We start from the raw sequence: 17388 nt of genomic DNA, 5'->3' as shown, positions 1-17388 counted from the left end.
GTTAAAGTCCATATGCAAGAGTTCAGGGCCGGGCGTTGACCTTTGCATGCGGGCGAGGGGCTGGAGCGTGGTATGTGCATGGGCCTGGTGCGGCACCCATGCCAGATCCACGGTTGACCCCTGCCATGACCCCACCCGACGGAATCACCCAGCCATACTCCACGGCCATCCATCTTACATATGTTAAAGTCCATATGCAAGAGTTCAGGGCCGGGCGTTGACCTTTGCATGCGGGCGAGGGGCTGGAGCGTGGCCTGGGCAGCCCGCCAAGCCGCACCCTGGTCAATGTAACCCCACCCGCCGGCACGGGCCTTGCGCCTGCCCACTACGACGAGCCGCCCCACACGAGGGTCCATGTAGGGCGCGCATAATGTGGCAGGACTACACCACGGCGATCGTAGACTGGGCAGCAGGCGTGGGCTAGGGATGGGTGAGGTGGGATGGCTGGTACAGTGTGCGCGACATGCCCTATGCTGGTCCCTCAACCCGGCGCGAGCCTTGCGCCTATCCATGACCACGAGCCTCCCTACACTGAGACCCATATAGGCCGTGCATGATACGGCAGGATTACACTGGGGTGAGCGTGGGCTGGGCAGCAGGCGCGGGCCGCTGGGCGGCGGAGGGGGAGGGGGAGGGGGCTGGCGGCACCCCACACCGCCCACCCCATGTTGTATTCCATGGACATGCACGCTTACTATGCGGAGGACAGCCGCGTAGACATGGCCAGAATCTGGGACGTCGTTAGAGGCTGATGGAAAGGAGAACGGAACCCACGCGGGAACGGGGCGGGGGGGGGGGGCGGGGCGAGGCGACCAACAGGGCTGGGAAAACGGCGTGGCGAATTCGCTGGCGCCATCGCTACCGACTGTATTTCCACTGCATTCTTACGAAAATAATGTTTGACGCTACGACCTTTGCTATTGGAAACATATTTCCCACTAGATCAGTGGAAAGTTACCTCCCACTTAGTGGCTTAGTGGAAACCACTGTGACGATTAACTGGATTCTTGCGAGAAGGCACTTCTCGCTCCGCCCGAATTTTCCCCGCCACCTATTTACATGCAATAGGCAATAGCAAATACGAATACGTAGCAGTCGCGGTTTGTGCCAGTATGATACTTTTTTGCTGACGCAGGCCCACCAGTCCCCCCACCAGTGCTCAGTCCCTGCTGCAGCTGCCACCCTCCCACCCTCTACCTGCCTTAGCTGCCCGACCCAGAGGCACAAGGCACAAGGCACAATTGTTTCTCTTCCGCGTGTCTTACAAAGATGCGGCAGGACCTCACAGCAGGCTCTCCAGCTGCAGCCAGGTGCCCTCCCCCTCGACGCCCACACCCAGTGTAGTAGGATATCGGCAAAAGACACATCTAGATGCCCCAGGGCGCCGTCCGCAGGGTTATCATACTTGTGTTGCGTAGAACTACCGTTCCGCCCACACTCTCCCCCTTCTGGACTGCACGTCCCGGGCAGTCGTCTTCCTCTTTATAAGAGCGCAATGGTTTGCCCTGGTCTGTGGCAGTGGGGTGAACCACTTCCCACGTCGCGTGTACCCCGACAAGTACCGCCAGTAGCCAGCTAATCTGACCGTGCACATACAACATGCAACCACCAGCACTGCTTCATCGCAAAGGCGACGGATCCCTTAGCGATTCCCTCCAGGATTTGAACCCCTGACCTCATGTGGTCACGCGCACACACACACGGGGCCCTGATACTCGATACCAAATGTAGTAGGATATCGGCAAAAGACACATCTACAGGTGGGGTGCGGTATTGTGGAACAGCGGTATTGTGGAACAAACGCTGCCCCGTACTGCACGCTGCACCAAACGGGCTCCCCGCCGGGATGTGACAAGCATAGGGTTACTCCTAGAAGTCCCGCTACTTAGTTTCGGGTTCGGGGACGTGGCGTCGGCGACATGTCGCATGCTTAAAATGCTGCCGAGTGAACCACTCCGATTGCACTATCGCGTGCGCCAATCCTTGTCAGGCTTATATTTAGGTATGAGATCACCTAAGAAGCAGCCAGAATGCTGCTGCTATCACTGAAACGGGGACAATCACCGAAACATGCCACCGGAACCGCTCGATGCCGGTCACAAAATCCTTAGATAGCGCCACAGACATCTGCATTTGCCCAAGAACATCACATTGTGGAAGGACTACAGCGCGGTATGCCATGGTTGGGCTCCCGAGCTCCCGCGCGGTGCACCATGCCATGTTGGCATGTTGGTGCTGAATGCTCCAGCCAACATGCTCACACAGGGCAGCGAGCACGAAAATCTTGCTTGTGCAGGCATAGGTTGGGTGTAAGGAGCCCAGTCACCGGGTATGGGCTCGATGTGGAGCGCCACGACGGAGTTCCCCAGGGAGTTCCCGCCTGTTCCATAATACCGCACTTCCGTGGCGAAATGCGCGTCCTGCCGTTCCACCGAAGGCCCGTGCCCTTCCCCCACGGGACCTCGCGTGCACTCCCGCCATCCTAGTATCATGTTAAGGACCATATGAGGTATCTATGACTGCAGGATCATGACTGGATTCGTGTTGCCTCGGGTGTGGTGGCAGCTTGCGGCCAGCTTGTTCCACAATACCGCACCCCACCTGTAGATGCCCCAGGGCGCCGTCCGCAGGGTTATTATACTTGTGTTGCGTAGAACTACCGTTCCGCCCACACCCAGGTAGTCGCCTGGCGCCACCTTCTCGAAGTGCCAGCGCGTCTCAGGCCAGCGCTTGAAGAAGCCCGGCATCACCACGAGTGTGCCGAAGACGCAGCTGTCAAAGGCCTTGGGGCAGACCATGGTCATGCGGTCGCCCCGCTTGGAGTACAGCACCCAGTGCTTGTCGCCAGGCTTGGTTGGTGGACTGCTGCCTGCCCACAGCTTTGGGTCCTCCTGCCGGTCTGCCTCGAGCGCGTTCATCCACCAGCGTGGGCCAGAGAGGAAGGGAATGGCCAGCAGCCACTGCTTCTGAAACGCCTCCACCCAATCCGACCAGCTGGAAGGACCACCAGCACGCAGGTGTACCTGTACTTGTCCAATCCACTCGCAGGCAAGAGGAGGTTGCTCCGTGGATCAGCTGCTTCGCCAGACCATTCCGCCATCCTGCATGCCCACCGTGCGCACCACGCACGCACGCACGCACGCACGCACGGACCGGGGTGATCCGGGGGGGCTTCGCCCCCCTACCTGTCTCGCTGCGCTCGGGGGGCTCAGCCCAAAAAATTGCTACTTTTTTAGCGTGGTGGGGGGCTCCGCCCTCTGATGAGGCATTCGCAGGTGTGGACTTCATGCGGTTGCTGCACAAGGGGCACGCAGCATGCTAAGGACACGCGCGTGGTGAGTGGGTTCAAGCCTGGTGACCGCATACGATAATTGGAGGGCACGGGGCTGTTCGACAAGGAGATGGCCACCTATTCACAGGACATTTTTACACCGTGACTTGGCAGAAGGGCTATAGGTTCGCCGTAGAGGGCAAGCGACGCCTGCATAGCCCGTCGGAAATGCTGTTGGTTCGTGAAGTGACCAGGGTCGCAGGCGGGGTGGCAAGCGCCAGGCAGAGGCAGCACAGGAGCAGCGCCAGGTGCGGCGTGTTGCGCGTGCTCTTGCCACAACTCAGCAGCCGTGTCAGCAGCAGGCTACACGCGCTGTTGAAGCTCAAGAGGCACCAACAGCTGCGCCTGCAAACAAGCCTGCGGGCACGCGTGGCGAAACACACTTCGAAGTGTCGCGCTTCAAGGACAGCAAATTGTAAAGGGCAAGCTGCAACTTTTGGTGAGATTGAAAGGATTTCCCAAGTCTGAATGGCTGCCCGCGGCTCAGCTGCAAGAGGACCTGAGCTCCAACGCTTACCGCGCGCTTCGCAAGGCGATGAAGAACTGATAATAACTCACAAGAGCAAAAAAGACTAAGAGTAGCCTCCATTGTTCGACTTCGGAGTTTCAGCCGAGTTTCCTCCGAGTTTTCCTCCGAGTTTTGACTGAGTTTCCTCCGAGTTTTGACTGAGTTTCCTCCGAGTTTTGACTGAGCTTCCTCCGAGTTTTGACTGAGTTTCCCTTGAGTTTCTGTGCCTCGCTCCTTTCGCCCCACAGCGCGGCGCCGCCCCCGCCGCGGCACTCTGTCACCTCCCCTCAGCTTCCCCTCGCGTCCACCTCCCCTGACTCTCACCTCCCCTGTTCCGCCTCCCCTCGCCCCTGACTTTCCCCACTTTCCTTCGAGTGCAGCCCCCTTGCGCGGCGGGGGGCGGCGCCCCCCCCCAGCCGCGCCCCCCGTCAGCCACAGCCGCGTGTGAGCTCCGATGCAGCTCGATCGTAGGTCGGAAGACTGACGCGCCGCACCGGTGCACGCAGTGCACCGCACGCGGCCATGTCCTCACTTGGCAGGATCACATACTAGCCCAGATGCAGCTCATGGAAAGGCGCAGCCCCATGCATCCCATCTGAGTTTACACGCAGCTCACGCGCAGCTTCCCAGGCGGCACCACACGCAACTGCCAGCTCCCACTCGTGCGCCACGCCAACCGCCAGCCACCACTCCCTGATGACCTCCGCCGTACACCTATGCACTCATGTCGCTTCGCAGCCGGTCTCCCGCGCAACTTCCAGCTCCCAGCCGTACAGCTACCCGACTCATGCCAATGACCCGTGTGCGTGCTCCCAGGCTCGGCACCTTCCCAGCCGGCCCACCGTACAACTACCAGCTCCCAGCCGCGGCAGCTACCGACACCCAACCGCAGCTCCTGTACGGCTGAGGGGGGTGGGGGTGCCGTACACGAGTTAGTTGGGCGTTAGTTGGAGCTGTCCCAGGATGAAGGTTTATCTATTTTTTGACGCTTTGGCCCCAAGTTTCACATCCTGCTCGCCAATGGCATGCAGGAAGTCACAGAGTGTACAAGTTCCTGTTAAAAATCAGGATCAAAATCGGAACAGACCCGCCCATCCTGCCTACTTCGCTGCACTTCTTTGTACCAAACTTTGCAACCCCCAACACAACACCTACCGCTACGCAGTACCCCGGCTTGCCCCCTCCCCTCTGTCCCATTGCGCACCATTGCAAGGCCAAGTATGACGGGAACTTAGCCCCTGAGCCGAGCTATCGGCTATGGGCTCATTCCAAACGTCCATTTCAGCGCGCAGTTGTGCGAACGGGGTGGGATGGGTGCGGGGGAGGGATGCCCGGACTGTGCGGGGAGGCGCCGGTGAACACAAGCGCGTCGGTGAGCCAAGGCGAGAGAGCGCGGGCCGCGGGGGCGGAGGGGTGGGGGGCCTCGAGATGTTGCACATGATTTCGCGAAATCGCCACCACGATAGTATGCACCGTTGATACCACAAAACTCCGCGCTGCTGATGCATCGATATGAAGCAAACGGCGCGGGCGCATGCGCTTCGCACTGCTTTTGCCGATCACTTCGCATTCACAATGTTGTGTCAAATCTTTTTGCCTTGAGGTATCATCGTCTACCTACTTTCCGGCTGACAAGAATTGCAACCCGATGGCGCTAGGGATCCTCCAACGCCTCCAATCCCTTCGCCTCTAGTTACTTCTTCCTCGCGTTTCCGCAAAGTTATGCATCGCTTGGGACAAATTGAAAGGCGTATTATTTGCACAAGAACTCTGGCTACGTTCGGGTTTCCCAAAATAACTCAAGGTAAAACTGTCATATCAGGCGACGGCGACCGGGCGGTCGTACGGCGGACCGGGCGGACGCCCCAGCGGACTCGTGCTGGCGCATGCTTGCGACCGGCGCAAACGTGCAAGCCTTTACAGCGGCGCATGCAGCTGATAGGGCATGCATCAAACGGCAGTTCAGGCGTGTTTCCCCGCGTGTAGCCCTTAGGAAATGGAGCGCTGATGGTCACCGGGAGTACCGGGTTGGCGCCAGAGCATGCTCCTGCTGTGCTTTCTGGTGAACATGACGCATGTCATTACCCTTAGAAGGTTCGCGGACGTGCAGGGCGCACGTTTCAAGCAAGTGCGCAACCATCGCACGCACATGCGTGCTCTCGAAGGCTTCCCCAGGCCACGTCTATTTGCTTTTGAGTATTGCTCTATGTTTAGAACACATCACAATAACGTTGAGGCCCTCTAGGACTCTGTTTCGAGGTCGCCGTTGACCCTCGCCCTGGGCTCGCATGCCTTCGGGCACGCTGAAATGGCACAACGCTGGCCGCACAAGCTTTGCATTTGATATTCTAAAGCGATAACGGCAGCTGGCCAAGCGAAGCGAGCTGATTTCGAGCTAAACAACGTGTTTATGCACCCGACATTGGCCAGCGGACCGGGCCCGTACGATTCCCGGTCCACCCCCGGTCCGCCGTCGCGACCGGGCCGGTCCGCCAGGGGGGTGATATGTTCCTCATAACCGAGGGGGGCCCGCCTGGGGACTCGATGCGACCGCAATGGCTTCCGCCCCTCCCCCTTCGGGGGAAGGGGCAAGCCAACCCATGCGTAAATGCTTCGGGTGCACAGGCCAGTGGCCGGGTAGTGGAGCCGCTGCCGTGGTGCCTTCTGCTCGTGCTGGTGTGGGGTGTGGGTTCGTGGTGCCAGCGCGCGAATGCCGCCAGCTGTCGTAAGAGCCCTGGTGTGTCAAGTCGAGCGTTCGTGGCCCAAGCCGTCACTGCTGCGGCAGGCTGCGGTGCCTCGCTGGTAGTTGCTCGGCTGGTGCGCCTGCCGGGTTGGTGGTCCCATCCAGGTGTCGCAGGGGCCTGGCTGATGCTCTATGCCGCATGCACGCCCCACTTCCGGCGGGACGCCGTGGCACAGGCTCCTGGCTGCGGTCGGTGCCATTGCCGAAGCACACCCTGCAAACCACCCGCGTTTGTATCCATCGCACCTGCTCCATTCCCGCGTCCCTGGGACTGTCCATAACACACGATATAGCTAGATGGCCACAAGACGCCGGGACGCCACTCATCCTCTCCATTCCACGAACCCCGAATGCGAACCCACCCGCGTCCATTCCTCACCTCGACCTGGCCCCACACCCGAGAATGCTTCGCCACCCTTCCCTCAGCCCTGTTCCTTCGTACTCACAAGCATACTTCGTGCAGATAGCGCCCAGGCAATGCATCTGCGTCACAACATACTCGTGCAGGGTTGCACTCTTGTGCAGAGCGTGTATCGTTTTGTGCGCATCATGACACAAAGCATGACGCGCCCCGGCTTTCTTGCGTTCTTCGTTGGTAGCACCCACACATCTTACGATCATAACACAACGCATGACGACACCATCAGCCTCTTGCGGCCGGCTTAGATTGTTGCAGAGTACCGTAACACATGCCACATTATCGGCGTGCACATAGCATCCGGTCGCTTGAGGGGGCATACTTGAATAACTACTAATAATGAAACTACTGCAACCGTACAGCCGAGCCTAGCAATTGCATGCGAACGTGGAGATACCCATCACTCATTCCACAACACCATACGTAGGGATACAACAAGCATGTCTGCGCGTGCAATCCGCACTGCTATTAGCCTTGCAATCGTAGACGGTCGTATGATAGTATGACCGCGACTCAGGCATGCGACACGGCACCATTGCGTGGGCTGTCGAAGCTGTAGCTACGAGCAGACGAGCCGTGATGGTGCGCGTGTGTGGCAGCCACCCTCTGGCCCTGCCCCTGTCCATGCCCGGGCACCAGGCCGCCGCCAATGCGCCCAGCGAGGGTGGGTCCCGCAGGCAGCGCCACGTGCGGCACGAACCCACCGGGGTGCCCCTGTTCTCCTGCGCCCGAGTTTGGTAGGTGCGGCAGCGGGCCTTGCCGGTGAATGGGGCCAGCGCTGCCGGCACCTGCCAACGCAGCCGGCGCAAATCCATTAGCTGCGAGGGGAGCGGCGTGGCCCTCTGCCGCCACCCCGCCCGGCGAGGTGTGGTGCTGTTGTTGGTGGCCCGGCCCGCCGTGCCCGTGCTGAATCGCCACCTGGTGCTGCTGCTGCTGGTGCGCCAGCATGAGCAGGTGGTGCTGCGGCGGCGGCGACGGGTCCTTCCCACCACCGCCCGCCCCTCCCGCCAGCACTTTGGCCAGCAGCGCCAACCTCATCCTCTCGTCTGTCGCCTTTGCCCGACTGCCCAAGAACACCGATGGCGCCACATTCACGGCGCCTGTGCCCCCGGTGCCGGCAGCGCCGCTCATGGCTAACGTGGGCGGAGATGACGAGGCGCTGAAGGCGGCGGCGAGGCTGCCGTGGCCACCGGCGCGCGGCCCGAAGCCGCAGTGCCGGATGGGCGGCGGGGCATGGTGATACTGAGGCATGGCAGGCACCATAGGACCCCGGAGCATTCCGCCCGCCACGCCCGCACCGGGTTCGCCACCTGGCCCGGCTGCCACCCCGTCGGCGCCCTCGGCTGCCGGTGCCGACATGACCACACCGCTCATGACCAGGGGCGCAGGCGGCGTACCGTGTGCGGCGCGTTTCAAGGATTGGCGAGATGGCGCCGCGTAGGCGCGGGCATAACCTGGCTCTAAAGGCCCGGCCACTGCCGATCCGACGGAAGCGAAGCTGCGGGCTCGTGAGGGAGAGGTAGCGGGGCGCATGGCGTGCGGGGAGGTGGCGGTGCGGGAGCCAGCGGCCGCCACTGCAGCAGCTGCTGCCGCGGCGAGGGGCCCCGACGCGTTGGCGCTGCCGTGGCGGTCGCGCATGAGCCCTAGCGTAGGTGCCTGCGGATTGGAGCCCCAGAGGACAGGGTACGTCAGTTGGGTCAGGCATTGCGCCAAGGGCCTGGCATGGACGCGCATCCAACGCGAGAGGCGCTGCACACTCCTTGCTGTCTGCCGAGAGCCGCTCACCCGCCCACTCAGTCGCCCGGGGCTAATTGAACTCCGCGCCACCAAGCCGCTGCCTCCCGCAGCAGCTCCGTCTTCGGCCGCACTACCCGGCACCTGCGGATGCAACCAGTCCAAGAAGCGAAACCCCAACATTAAGCAGCCTCCTTGCACGAAACTGATGTTGCACCGGAATCAACATATGACACAGGGCGTGTTGTCAGGGTGCCGTACCTGGCTGATAGGCATCGAGCGGTATACCAGACCAGCCGTGTAGCCGGCACTGGTGGACGAGAAGCGACCTGCACCGCCGCCGCCACCGCCTCCTCCACCTCCGGCCGCCCAGCCGCCGTGGTGGGGTGAGCCCCAGCTGCTCATGTTGAAGCCCCCACCGTGCCGGTGTGGTGACGTGGTGGGAGCAAACGCCGCCAGGAGCGCCGCCGTTGCCTCAGGCCCGCCGCCGTCTACAACGTGTGGTGCGGTGTGGTCGTGAGACCCGCTGGGGCTGTTGCTGGTGCCGCTAATGTGCGGGTGCTGGCCGCCTGGATGCTGCTGTTGCCCCTGGCCGTGCGGTGTGTGGGCGCGACCGTCAGCCTCCGCGCTGGGTGGGGACGGCGCCCGGCTCAGGAAGGACTGTGGGGCGCTGTTGGCGCCCGAGTAGACGGAGCCGGGCTCGACGTTGCCGCTGAGCACTGTGAACAACAGGAGTTTAGCACAGGGCAGTGTGTGAAAGAGCTACTCCGGTGGCATGTGTTGTACAGCCAGGTGCGCCTTGCTGCAGGTCTGTCTTGCTACTGTGGCCCCCTATCTTAGTCATCAGCCCTATTCCCTGTGTACCTGGCTGGGCGCCCGACGGGCCTCCCCGCGACGTCGGCGAGCCCGGCGGTGTCAACACCCGGGCGTTGGACGCGGTTGCAACCACATAGCCCGAGCCCCGCACCGGCGAGCGACTTGTATGCCTGCGAGGAAGGGCAGGGAAGAGGTCGATACCGCATGCAATATGCGCCTGTGTGTGCCGGATACACGCTGTGTGCTTAGGCACCAGGGCACGTCTTCTTCCTTCAACACCTCCGCTAAGAACGTCAGGATAACCTCAAAAGCCGCAAAAACCCAGCACACCCCAGCCACAATCACAGCTCCGTGTTGCAGCATGCCACCCGCACCGCACGCCCGAAAGCACGCATCTGTAGCCTCAGAGATCCTCCTTCACATGCACAACACGTACCCTGGCGTGAAGGCTCTCCGCGGCTGCATCTGCAGCTGGCGCAACCCCTCGCCGACCTGCACCACCGGAATGGACGGCGCCGCCTGACCCCCGTGCTGCGCGTACTGCTGCTGTTGCTGCAGCTGGCTGTAGTACTGCTGCTGGTACGACAGTAACGCCTGCGACGGCTGTCCGTACAGAGGCTGCGCCGCCTGGGGTGCCACGACACCGGCGCCGTGGCCTGCCTGTGCGACAGCGCCGCCCCGGGAGTTGCCCGAGCCCTGCACCCGCTTCCGCCCGCCAGGTGCTGCGAGCGCACCGGCACTCTCCGCGCTGCTGCCGCGGCTGCCGCCGGCCAGCACACCGCTCCCGCTGCTAGCACCGCTGCCGCTGCCACCAGCGCCCCTCCCAGCAGGCGCCGCTGACCCAGCTGCTCCCGCCCCTTCTGCTGACTCCGCTTGCGCCACGGTACCTGTCAGCGCCGCAGGCGCCGCTGCCGCACGCTTTCCGCCGCCTGTGCCGCTCGCGCGGCTCCTTTCTCTGTCCCCGTCGCCGCACCCCGCGAAGAGGACGTCATCATCTGCCTCCATCAGGTCCACTAGGTCATCATCATCGTCCTCCTCATCACTCAACAACATTCCCTGCAAACGCGGGTCCGCGGCCTCCCTGCTGCCTGCCGGGCCCGCAGCCACGGCCGCTGGCGAGGACGTCTGTTCGGGAGCTCGCGGCGGCTTGCCGCTTCCACCCGTCCTGTCGCTGGCGCCGCTCGCGCTGCCGCTGCCGCTGCCGGCACGGGATGCCTGCGACGCACGGCGCGACAGCTCCTGTCGCTGCTCCAGCTGCGCCGCGCTTCGCTCTGCCTCTGCTGCCACGCGCGCCGCCAGGAGCGCCTGTGTAAGGTTGCCGTCACCCGTCTGCGACAGGGTGCGGTTCCCTGGAGAGGAGCCCGAACGCACGCCGCCGGGAGCAGCCGCGTCCTCCGCCTGCGTACGGCAGGCCGAAGCGGATAGCTTCAATAATCCATCTGCCTCAGCCCAGCGTCACCAAGTTCACCATCTACCGGCGGCCAGCCGCACAACGCCAGCACGCAGGTTAGCGCGAGGTGGTGGGGATGTTCCGGATGTGTGTATTGGGGAGCGCTCAACGCCGCAAAGCGCTTGCAGTAAGGCCTGAACCCATCCTGCACAATTGCTACCTCTGATCCCCTCCATCGCGGGCCAGGCCTCACACAGTGCAAGGAAATGCCCTTTGTCTGCCTTGTGGCAACTGACCTTTCCCAAATAGGCGAGAAGGTCGCAGTCGTGGGGGCCTGCAGCATCCTCCCACGCAGATAAGCCCGCTGACGGTGGGCGTACCCCGCCGCTGCCAGACACTTTTGCGGTCTTGACACCAGCATCTACAATCATGGTGCCGAGGAAGTAGGTTAGACTTCTCAGTTGATCCGTGTGGAACGGGCCGCGGGCTACAAGGGTGGGAATTCGCCTGGGGAGGCGGGGCCTCCTAGCCGCGTGCCCGTTGCTCGTGTGTTCGGGCATTGGGCTGGCCCGCGACATCGCCTATGATTGTAGCTAGACACAACCCCACCACGTCACGCACCTGTCTTTTTGGGAACCACAGGTGGCCGCGAATGCGCCAGGGTGGACACCTTCCCACTTCCTTCTGCTTGCTCCATTTGGCCTTAATGCCACCTCCACTCACGTAGTGCCCTATGCGCCACTAGGCCCAAGACGCGACGAAATGGTGAGCCATACAGGCACACTAAGGTGTGGCAAGTTCGCAAACTAGGGGCTATAGACTTGCTTTACTATTGTTTGTTATCATGTTATTCATACGGAAACAGTATGAACGCCCGCCGCACAAAGCTTCCTGAGTTTTTCCGCGTTGAGAGACAGTAGACACTGATTAATGTAGTAGCATAGCACGTATGCAGCATAATTGAAGGCAATGCCGAGGGCAGGCTGTATGCAGGCTGGGGAGCGAACCCGATTCTCCGATGCTGAGACGTTTGACTCGCTCGACATATGGCCCTCTTGCCACGCCCAGTTTCTGTATTTGCATCAGTCATTTACAGTAATCTCCAAGCACTTCGGACACATCCGCGTCTGTTACTGAACCTGCTAACGTCTTCCAGAGCTCGCACACCTGCTTTGGTGCTACAACTGTCTTGCTTCGGGTAGGACATACCTACTAGTGACTACTGCTCACACGGCATACACTATGGGTCGGGCAGCTGGTCCGCGGCCCTGGCCCCTCCCAATTCGCCGACTATAGCGCTGACGATTCGGTTGACAGCTTGTGGGTGTAAAGGTAGCAAAATGTCACGGATTCATGGGCACGGTGCGCGGGCGCCAGGGCTCGGCGTGGAGCAGCACTCTGCGTGGGCAGCTGAGGAGCTGCAGTGGCGCCTGGGTAAGAGCTGGCAGCGGACCCGGTCAGTGCACGCGTGACGAAGCGCCAGTAGCCTAGCTTTATGCAGGCGGGGGTAGAAGCACAGGCGCGATGGAGAGGGGTTTGTGGGGTGCGGGTGAGGGCCACGGGTGCCAGAGCTCCAGGCTTTTGGAAGGGCGTGCGATGGGATAGGCAAGGGGCAGGTTGGCGGTCCTCTGCGTAGGCTTCTGAAAGGGCACACACAGACGCGCCGCATTACAGGCGCGCGGGCTACAGTGAGTTGCCACCAGCACGCGTGGTGGTATAACGCTCTTTCGCCTCTCCACATGCCGCACCCGACCATGCCATGCAAATGCCGCCAACACGGCGCCCTATACCGTGGCCGGCGGTGTCTCCCCAAACCCGCAAACATTCCCGCCCGCCTGCACCGTGACCCACCGCGCACCGCACCACAGGCCGGCGCCTGCAGGGCTCGCCCCTAGACAACGCCACGCTGTTCTGGGTCATTATCGCCGTCAGCATCGTCGTGGGCCTCATCATCCTTGCGGTCGTCATCTGGGCCATAGTGACCAAGTGCGGGCGCGCAAAGAGTGCGCCGGTGGTTCCCTACAATGACCCCGTCAAGGCAGCCACTGCGGCGCAGGGGGCGCACCCAGGCGGGCCGGACCAGCACCTAGCGGGCAAGGTGCGCAGGGGCGTCGCAGCTGGTCGTGGATGAGTTAGACCCCGGCGGCTGCCGCTGCTGGCAAGCGCAGCGCTGGTGCCCAAGGGCATGTGCGGGATGGCTGCGCGTCACGTCGAGTGATCTCAGTGCCGATGTCCAACTCCACGCTTGCGTCGTGCCCCACGAATGTTTTTGGCGAACAGGGTATGGACTTGGAAAAGGGCATGATAAAATCTGCCTACACCGCGCCCGACGTGCAGGCTGTCAACGGTAAGGGCACACTCTCGGAGTCCTTACCCACAGCACTGCTAGTGACCTTCCAGCGCCAGCAGCATACCGTTCTCTCTCTCACACACATACACATATACCGTACACAGATACACACATGTACACACAACACTTGCACAACACGCACGCACATCGCCCACGGCCAGTCGCACCCTACCCTGCCTTCCTTACTCTACCCATGCGCTCAACTCACAGGCATGCACGCGGCGCCGGTCATTCTGCCGGTTCCGCCCTGGGAGGCCAACCCGCAGGCGCTGCCGCCGGGTATTGTGCTGGCGCCCGTCACGCCGCCCACCTTCAACGCGCTGTTCTCCAACCCGCGCCTGGCCAGCGAGCCGCCCTATGAGCGGCTGGTGCTGCTGTCCAGCCGCGTGCACAACGTGGAGCTGGTGGCGCGGGCGGTGCTGCCCAATGTGGCCTACGTGGCGTACGACTGGAAGAACTTCACGCTGCAGGTGTGGCGTGTGGGGGAGGGGAAGGGGAGGGGGGAGGACACGAAGCGCCGGGCGGTGGGGAACGTGGGGGGGGGCGGTAAGTTGGGTAGGAGGAAGACGGTGACCTGCGTGCAGAGACACTAGCTGGTTGTGTTGTAGCCGATCCCAGGATGGCGGAGCAATACGAAGCATCCGCCTCCCCTCCCTTTATCTTCACCTCTTCCGCAACACCACCTCTGCACAGGAGCTCCTGCGCTACATCAAGAAGGTGCTGGGGACGCAGAAGGTGGTGTCCATTGCGGTGGTGGCGCCAGGCAGCAAGCCCGGCTCCGTAGGCTTGCTGGAGGGCTCCTCCACCACGCCGGAGAAGCTGGCCACGAAGACGGAGCTGTCGCAGTTCTGGCGCGTGCTGGCGGGCTGCGTGGCGCTGAGCGGCACCGCCGACGGCCGCCGCATCGACCTGCTGGGCTGCCGCCTGGTGGAGGCACCGCGCGAGGGCGCTGCGCTGCTGAGGGAGCTGTGGAACCTCACCACTGTGCCCTTCGCAGCAGGTGTGCGCGCCTGCGTGTGTATGTTTGTGCAGGCGGTGCGAAGCCGTTGGGGGCGGGGGCTACGCAAGGCGAGCACGTGGCTGTGTGCCGGCAATGACCCCGACCCTGACCACTGTCGCGCCCGGAATCTATAGCCGCCGCTCACACCTTATCGCTGATCTGGTTTGATGTACACTCTGCAGCGGACGACGCGCTGGGTGGCTATATGCTCAGTACCTTCATGGAGGAGCCCACCACCAAGCAGCTAAGCCTTATCAGCTCCACCATACCCGCCATTGACCTGTACTTCAACCGCCACGCGCTGCTGGGCGTGCCGCCGCCGGGCAGCGCCGAGGCTGTGGCCATGGCCCCGCCACTGGTGGCGTCGGCAGCGCCGCTGCCGCCAGGGCCGCCGCCGCCCGGCGCCATCGGGCCTGTGGGCAGCGCGCCGCCCATGGCGGTGCCGGCGGGCGCAGGGCAGGCAGTGCCACCGGGAGCCGCGGTACCTCCAGGCGCCGTCCAGGCAGCACCACTGCTGGGGGCGGTAGCAGCAGCCGCAGCAGGGGCAGCTGCGGTAGGAACTGCTGCGGCCGTGGCTGCCGCGCACGCGCCTCCCCCGCCACCGGGGCCAGCGCCACCCCCGCCACCGGGGTCAGCACCGCCCGCGCCACCGGGGGCACCACCAGGTGCACCGCCCGCTCCCGCACCTGCGCCTGCGGCCGCACAAGCGCCACCGGCGGTCAAAGCAGCGGCGCTGCCTCCCTCCGTGCCCGGTGGCGACATCTTCACTCGCTTCAACATGGCGCTGGCGCAGCGTGGCAAGACGCCTGACGCCGCGTTTACGGAGGGTGACAAGAACGCCAACGGCAGCCTGAGCACGGACGAGCTGACGGCGCTGATGCTGGCGCACGTGCCTGATGCCAGCAGCATGGACATCAAACACTTCATGGCTATGCTGGACACGGAGAACGAGGTGCGTGTGCGCGTATGGGGAATTGTCTACGGGGTTCTCGGCTGTGGACTGGCTTGTATGTGGGTTTGCGGGGCCGCAGCACATGCCAGGCCGGCCACCGGCGCCGTCCGTTAGCGTGTAGCCTTTTTTGCGTTGTGTTGTTGCGCATGCCTGTATGCAAGGCCTGGACGCACGTTTGCCAGGCCCTGGCTTTGCCATTCACGCCCTTCTGCCTGTGCAAACGCAAAAGAATAGGACAAGCGGGACGGTGTGTTGCATGCGCACTCCTATGCGCGCTGTTGACCCTATCCCGTTCTGCTTTCCTATCACAGGACGGCGTGCTGAGCCGCAGCGAGTTCGTGCTGGGCCTGCCCGAGAACGTGCGCATCCAGGATCTGGTGCGCAGCGGCCGCGATGACGACGAGGTGGTGCTGCGGCTGCAGGAGTACCTCACGGACAACGAGGCCGTCATCAAGGACACCATGATGGTAGGTGCTGGTGCGGGTGCTGGTGCTGGTGGCGGTGCTGGTGCGGGTGGTGGTGGGCGTGGTGGGCGTGGCACTCGGCTCTCTCCTCCCCTTGCACCCACGTGCTTGTAATCATGCCCGGAATTCCCCTCTCTTTCCCCCCCCCATCACCAACGCAGGAGTTTGACGCCAACGCCAACGGCGAGCTGGACCACCGCGAGCTGCAGCAGCTGATCGCCTGTATCCCCGGCCTGGCCCCGCCGGAGAAGAAGTTCATCCTGGCCTTCCTCTACCACCACGACGCCAACAAAGACATGAAGGTCAGCTACGTGGAGCTGCGCAAGGCACTGGACCAGTTCGGCAAGCCGCCGCCCGCCGTCGCCAAGTCCGCGGCGGCGGCGGCGGCGCCAGCGGCGGCGGCGGCGCCAGCGGCGGCGGCGGCGCCAGCGGCAACAGCGGCGGGCCAGGCGGTGCAGGCAGGACAGGCGCAGGCGGGACAGGTCGCGCAGGCGGCACAGGTGCAGGCAGGGCAGGCGGCAGCGGCGGCGCAGGTGCAGGCACATGCGGCTTCGGGGCTGGCGCAGGCGGCAGCGGGGCAGGCATGTCAAGCGGCACAGGCACAAGCGCTGGCGGCGCAGGCGGCGGCGGGGCAGGCGGCAGTGGCAGCACAGGCGCAAGCACAGGCGGTTGCGGGACAGGCAGCAGCGGCGGCGCAAGCACAGGCAGCAGCAACTGGTGCAGCAGCAGCAGCCGCGTTGCCGCCGCCTATGCCCTCGCCACTCGGTGGACCACCGGGTGGATTGGCGCCGTTGGGCGGCAACAAGCTCGGGCCCTTGGCGCCGCTCGCGCCGCTGTCCGGTGGGCTTCCAGGGGGCGCAGCGCTGGGCCGACCCGGTGGCTTGGCGCCGCTGGCACCTCTGGCGCCCCTCCCGGGCAGATAAAGCTCTGCGCTGAGTAGACGTCCCTGTTGTCCCGGGTCGTCGCGTCCCTGTTGTCCCGGGTTGTCTGTTGGCATTTGAGGACGGGGTTGGGGTCGGATGGCATCACCGCCTGCGCATGGCAGGCTCGGTTTCTATGACGATGGCGAGAGGGCATGGCCAAAGGCTGGAGTGATTGAGTACCGGCATGATGGCGGAAATGGATGACAGCATTTATGCATGCATGACGCAGACTGACTACCTGAGAGTGCTCAACTGTTGCGGTCTGGTGCAGCGGCCAACCTGTGCTGCGGAAAGCAGCACATGCACCGTACGTGATGCGGTGGCACTTGGCCTCATGTAACACGGTCTCGGAGGTATGCACAAGTATGCATCTGCTCTTCTTACCAGTTACGAGGCCTGTAGGTATGCCTTGAGTCGGTATGCGTCTTGCACACTACCGTGTGCACAGCCCTGCCTGCCGCAAACACCCGTGGCGCGCGTGCGCCCCACGCCCCGGCCTATCATTCTGGCATATGAAACTATAGCAAGGCGCTTGCAATCAGTCGGCCTGGGCTCTGGTACTGGGTGAGAAAGCATCATCACCAGTACGGCAGTACTGTTCCGGGGGTAGGGGCCAGGGTAGGGAGCGCACATCGTGTCAGCAGAGGTGCCCGGGCCTGTCGTGCCCCTTGCTCGTCAAGCGATGCGACATGTAAAACCTCTGCGTACACTAGTCCACCGCATGTGCAAGATAAGTTTGTGTTCTGCCCTCAGCCACTT

General features: G+C 63.0%; 3 protein-coding genes across 3 annotated transcripts; 1 reads left to right on the top strand and 2 right to left on the bottom strand.

Moving 5' to 3' along the window:
* Positions 1 to 1249: 1249 nt before the first annotated feature.
* On the bottom strand, positions 1250 to 4025 carry CHLRE_06g302276v5 (uncharacterized protein). The gene is made up of 2 exons (XM_043063630.1): positions 3186 to 4025; positions 1250 to 2899 (listed from the first exon to the last, which is right to left on the bottom strand). The coding sequence occupies exons 1-2, from the start codon at positions 3286 to 3288 to the stop codon at positions 2514 to 2516; spliced, it is 489 nt and encodes a 162-aa protein (XP_042924336.1). The 5' UTR covers positions 3289 to 4025; the 3' UTR covers positions 1250 to 2513.
* A 2638-nt stretch (positions 4026 to 6663) lies between these two features.
* Positions 6664 to 11885, bottom strand: CHLRE_06g302250v5 (uncharacterized protein). The gene is made up of 7 exons (XM_043063629.1): positions 11562 to 11885; positions 11237 to 11361; positions 9987 to 10948; positions 9599 to 9720; positions 8996 to 9453; positions 8786 to 8878; positions 6664 to 8656 (listed from the first exon to the last, which is right to left on the bottom strand). Exons 1-7 carry the CDS (start codon positions 11635 to 11637, stop codon positions 7514 to 7516), a joined length of 2979 nt encoding a protein of 992 aa, XP_042924335.1. The 5' UTR covers positions 11638 to 11885; the 3' UTR covers positions 6664 to 7513.
* Positions 11886 to 12035: 150 nt separating this feature from the next.
* CHLRE_06g302200v5 (uncharacterized protein) lies at positions 12036 to 17336 on the top strand. The gene is made up of 8 exons (XM_043063628.1): positions 12036 to 12374; positions 12809 to 13038; positions 13221 to 13287; positions 13501 to 13760; positions 13984 to 14290; positions 14473 to 15242; positions 15554 to 15709; positions 15868 to 17336. The coding sequence occupies exons 1-8, from the start codon at positions 12281 to 12283 to the stop codon at positions 16627 to 16629; spliced, it is 2646 nt and encodes an 881-aa protein (XP_042924334.1). The 5' UTR covers positions 12036 to 12280; the 3' UTR covers positions 16630 to 17336.
* The last annotated feature ends 52 nt before the right edge of the window (positions 17337 to 17388 follow it).

Source organism: Chlamydomonas reinhardtii, chromosome 6 (genome assembly GCF_000002595.2).
Source record: "Chlamydomonas reinhardtii strain CC-503 cw92 mt+ chromosome 6, whole genome shotgun sequence".
Lineage (NCBI taxonomy): Eukaryota > Viridiplantae > Chlorophyta > Chlorophyceae > Chlamydomonadales > Chlamydomonadaceae > Chlamydomonas > Chlamydomonas reinhardtii.
Note: the sequence above shows the minus strand (reverse complement) of the source record. Positions and strands in the feature narration are given on the sequence as shown.

Bases quoted from the DNA above. Each gene is read 5' to 3' on its own strand.
- CHLRE_06g302276v5 (XM_043063630.1), bottom strand. From the start codon at position 3,288: ATGAAGTCCACACCTGCGAATGCCTCATCAGAGGGCGGAGCCCCCCAC. The intron at 2,900-3,185 runs GTAGGGGGGCGA...CGCTCGAGGCAG, and splicing joins CCCCGAGCGCAGCGAGACAG to ACCGGCAGGAGGACCCAAAG.
- CHLRE_06g302250v5 (XM_043063629.1), bottom strand. From the start codon at position 11,637: ATGGAGCAAGCAGAAGGAAGTGGGAAGGTGTCCACCCTGGCGCATTCG. The intron at 10,949-11,236 runs GTCAGTTGCCAC...TGCCGTACGCAG, and splicing joins TTCTCGCCTATTTGGGAAAG to GCGGAGGACGCGGCTGCTCC. The intron at 8,879-8,995 runs GTACGGCACCCT...TTGCATCCGCAG, and splicing joins GCTCGATGCCTATCAGCCAG to GTGCCGGGTAGTGCGGCCGA.
- CHLRE_06g302200v5 (XM_043063628.1), top strand. From the start codon at position 12,281: ATGTCACGGATTCATGGGCACGGTGCGCGGGCGCCAGGGCTCGGCGTG. The intron at 13,039-13,220 runs GTGCGCAGGGGC...TTTGGCGAACAG, and splicing joins ACCAGCACCTAGCGGGCAAG to GGTATGGACTTGGAAAAGGG. The intron at 14,291-14,472 runs GTGTGCGCGCCT...TACACTCTGCAG, and splicing joins CACTGTGCCCTTCGCAGCAG to CGGACGACGCGCTGGGTGGC.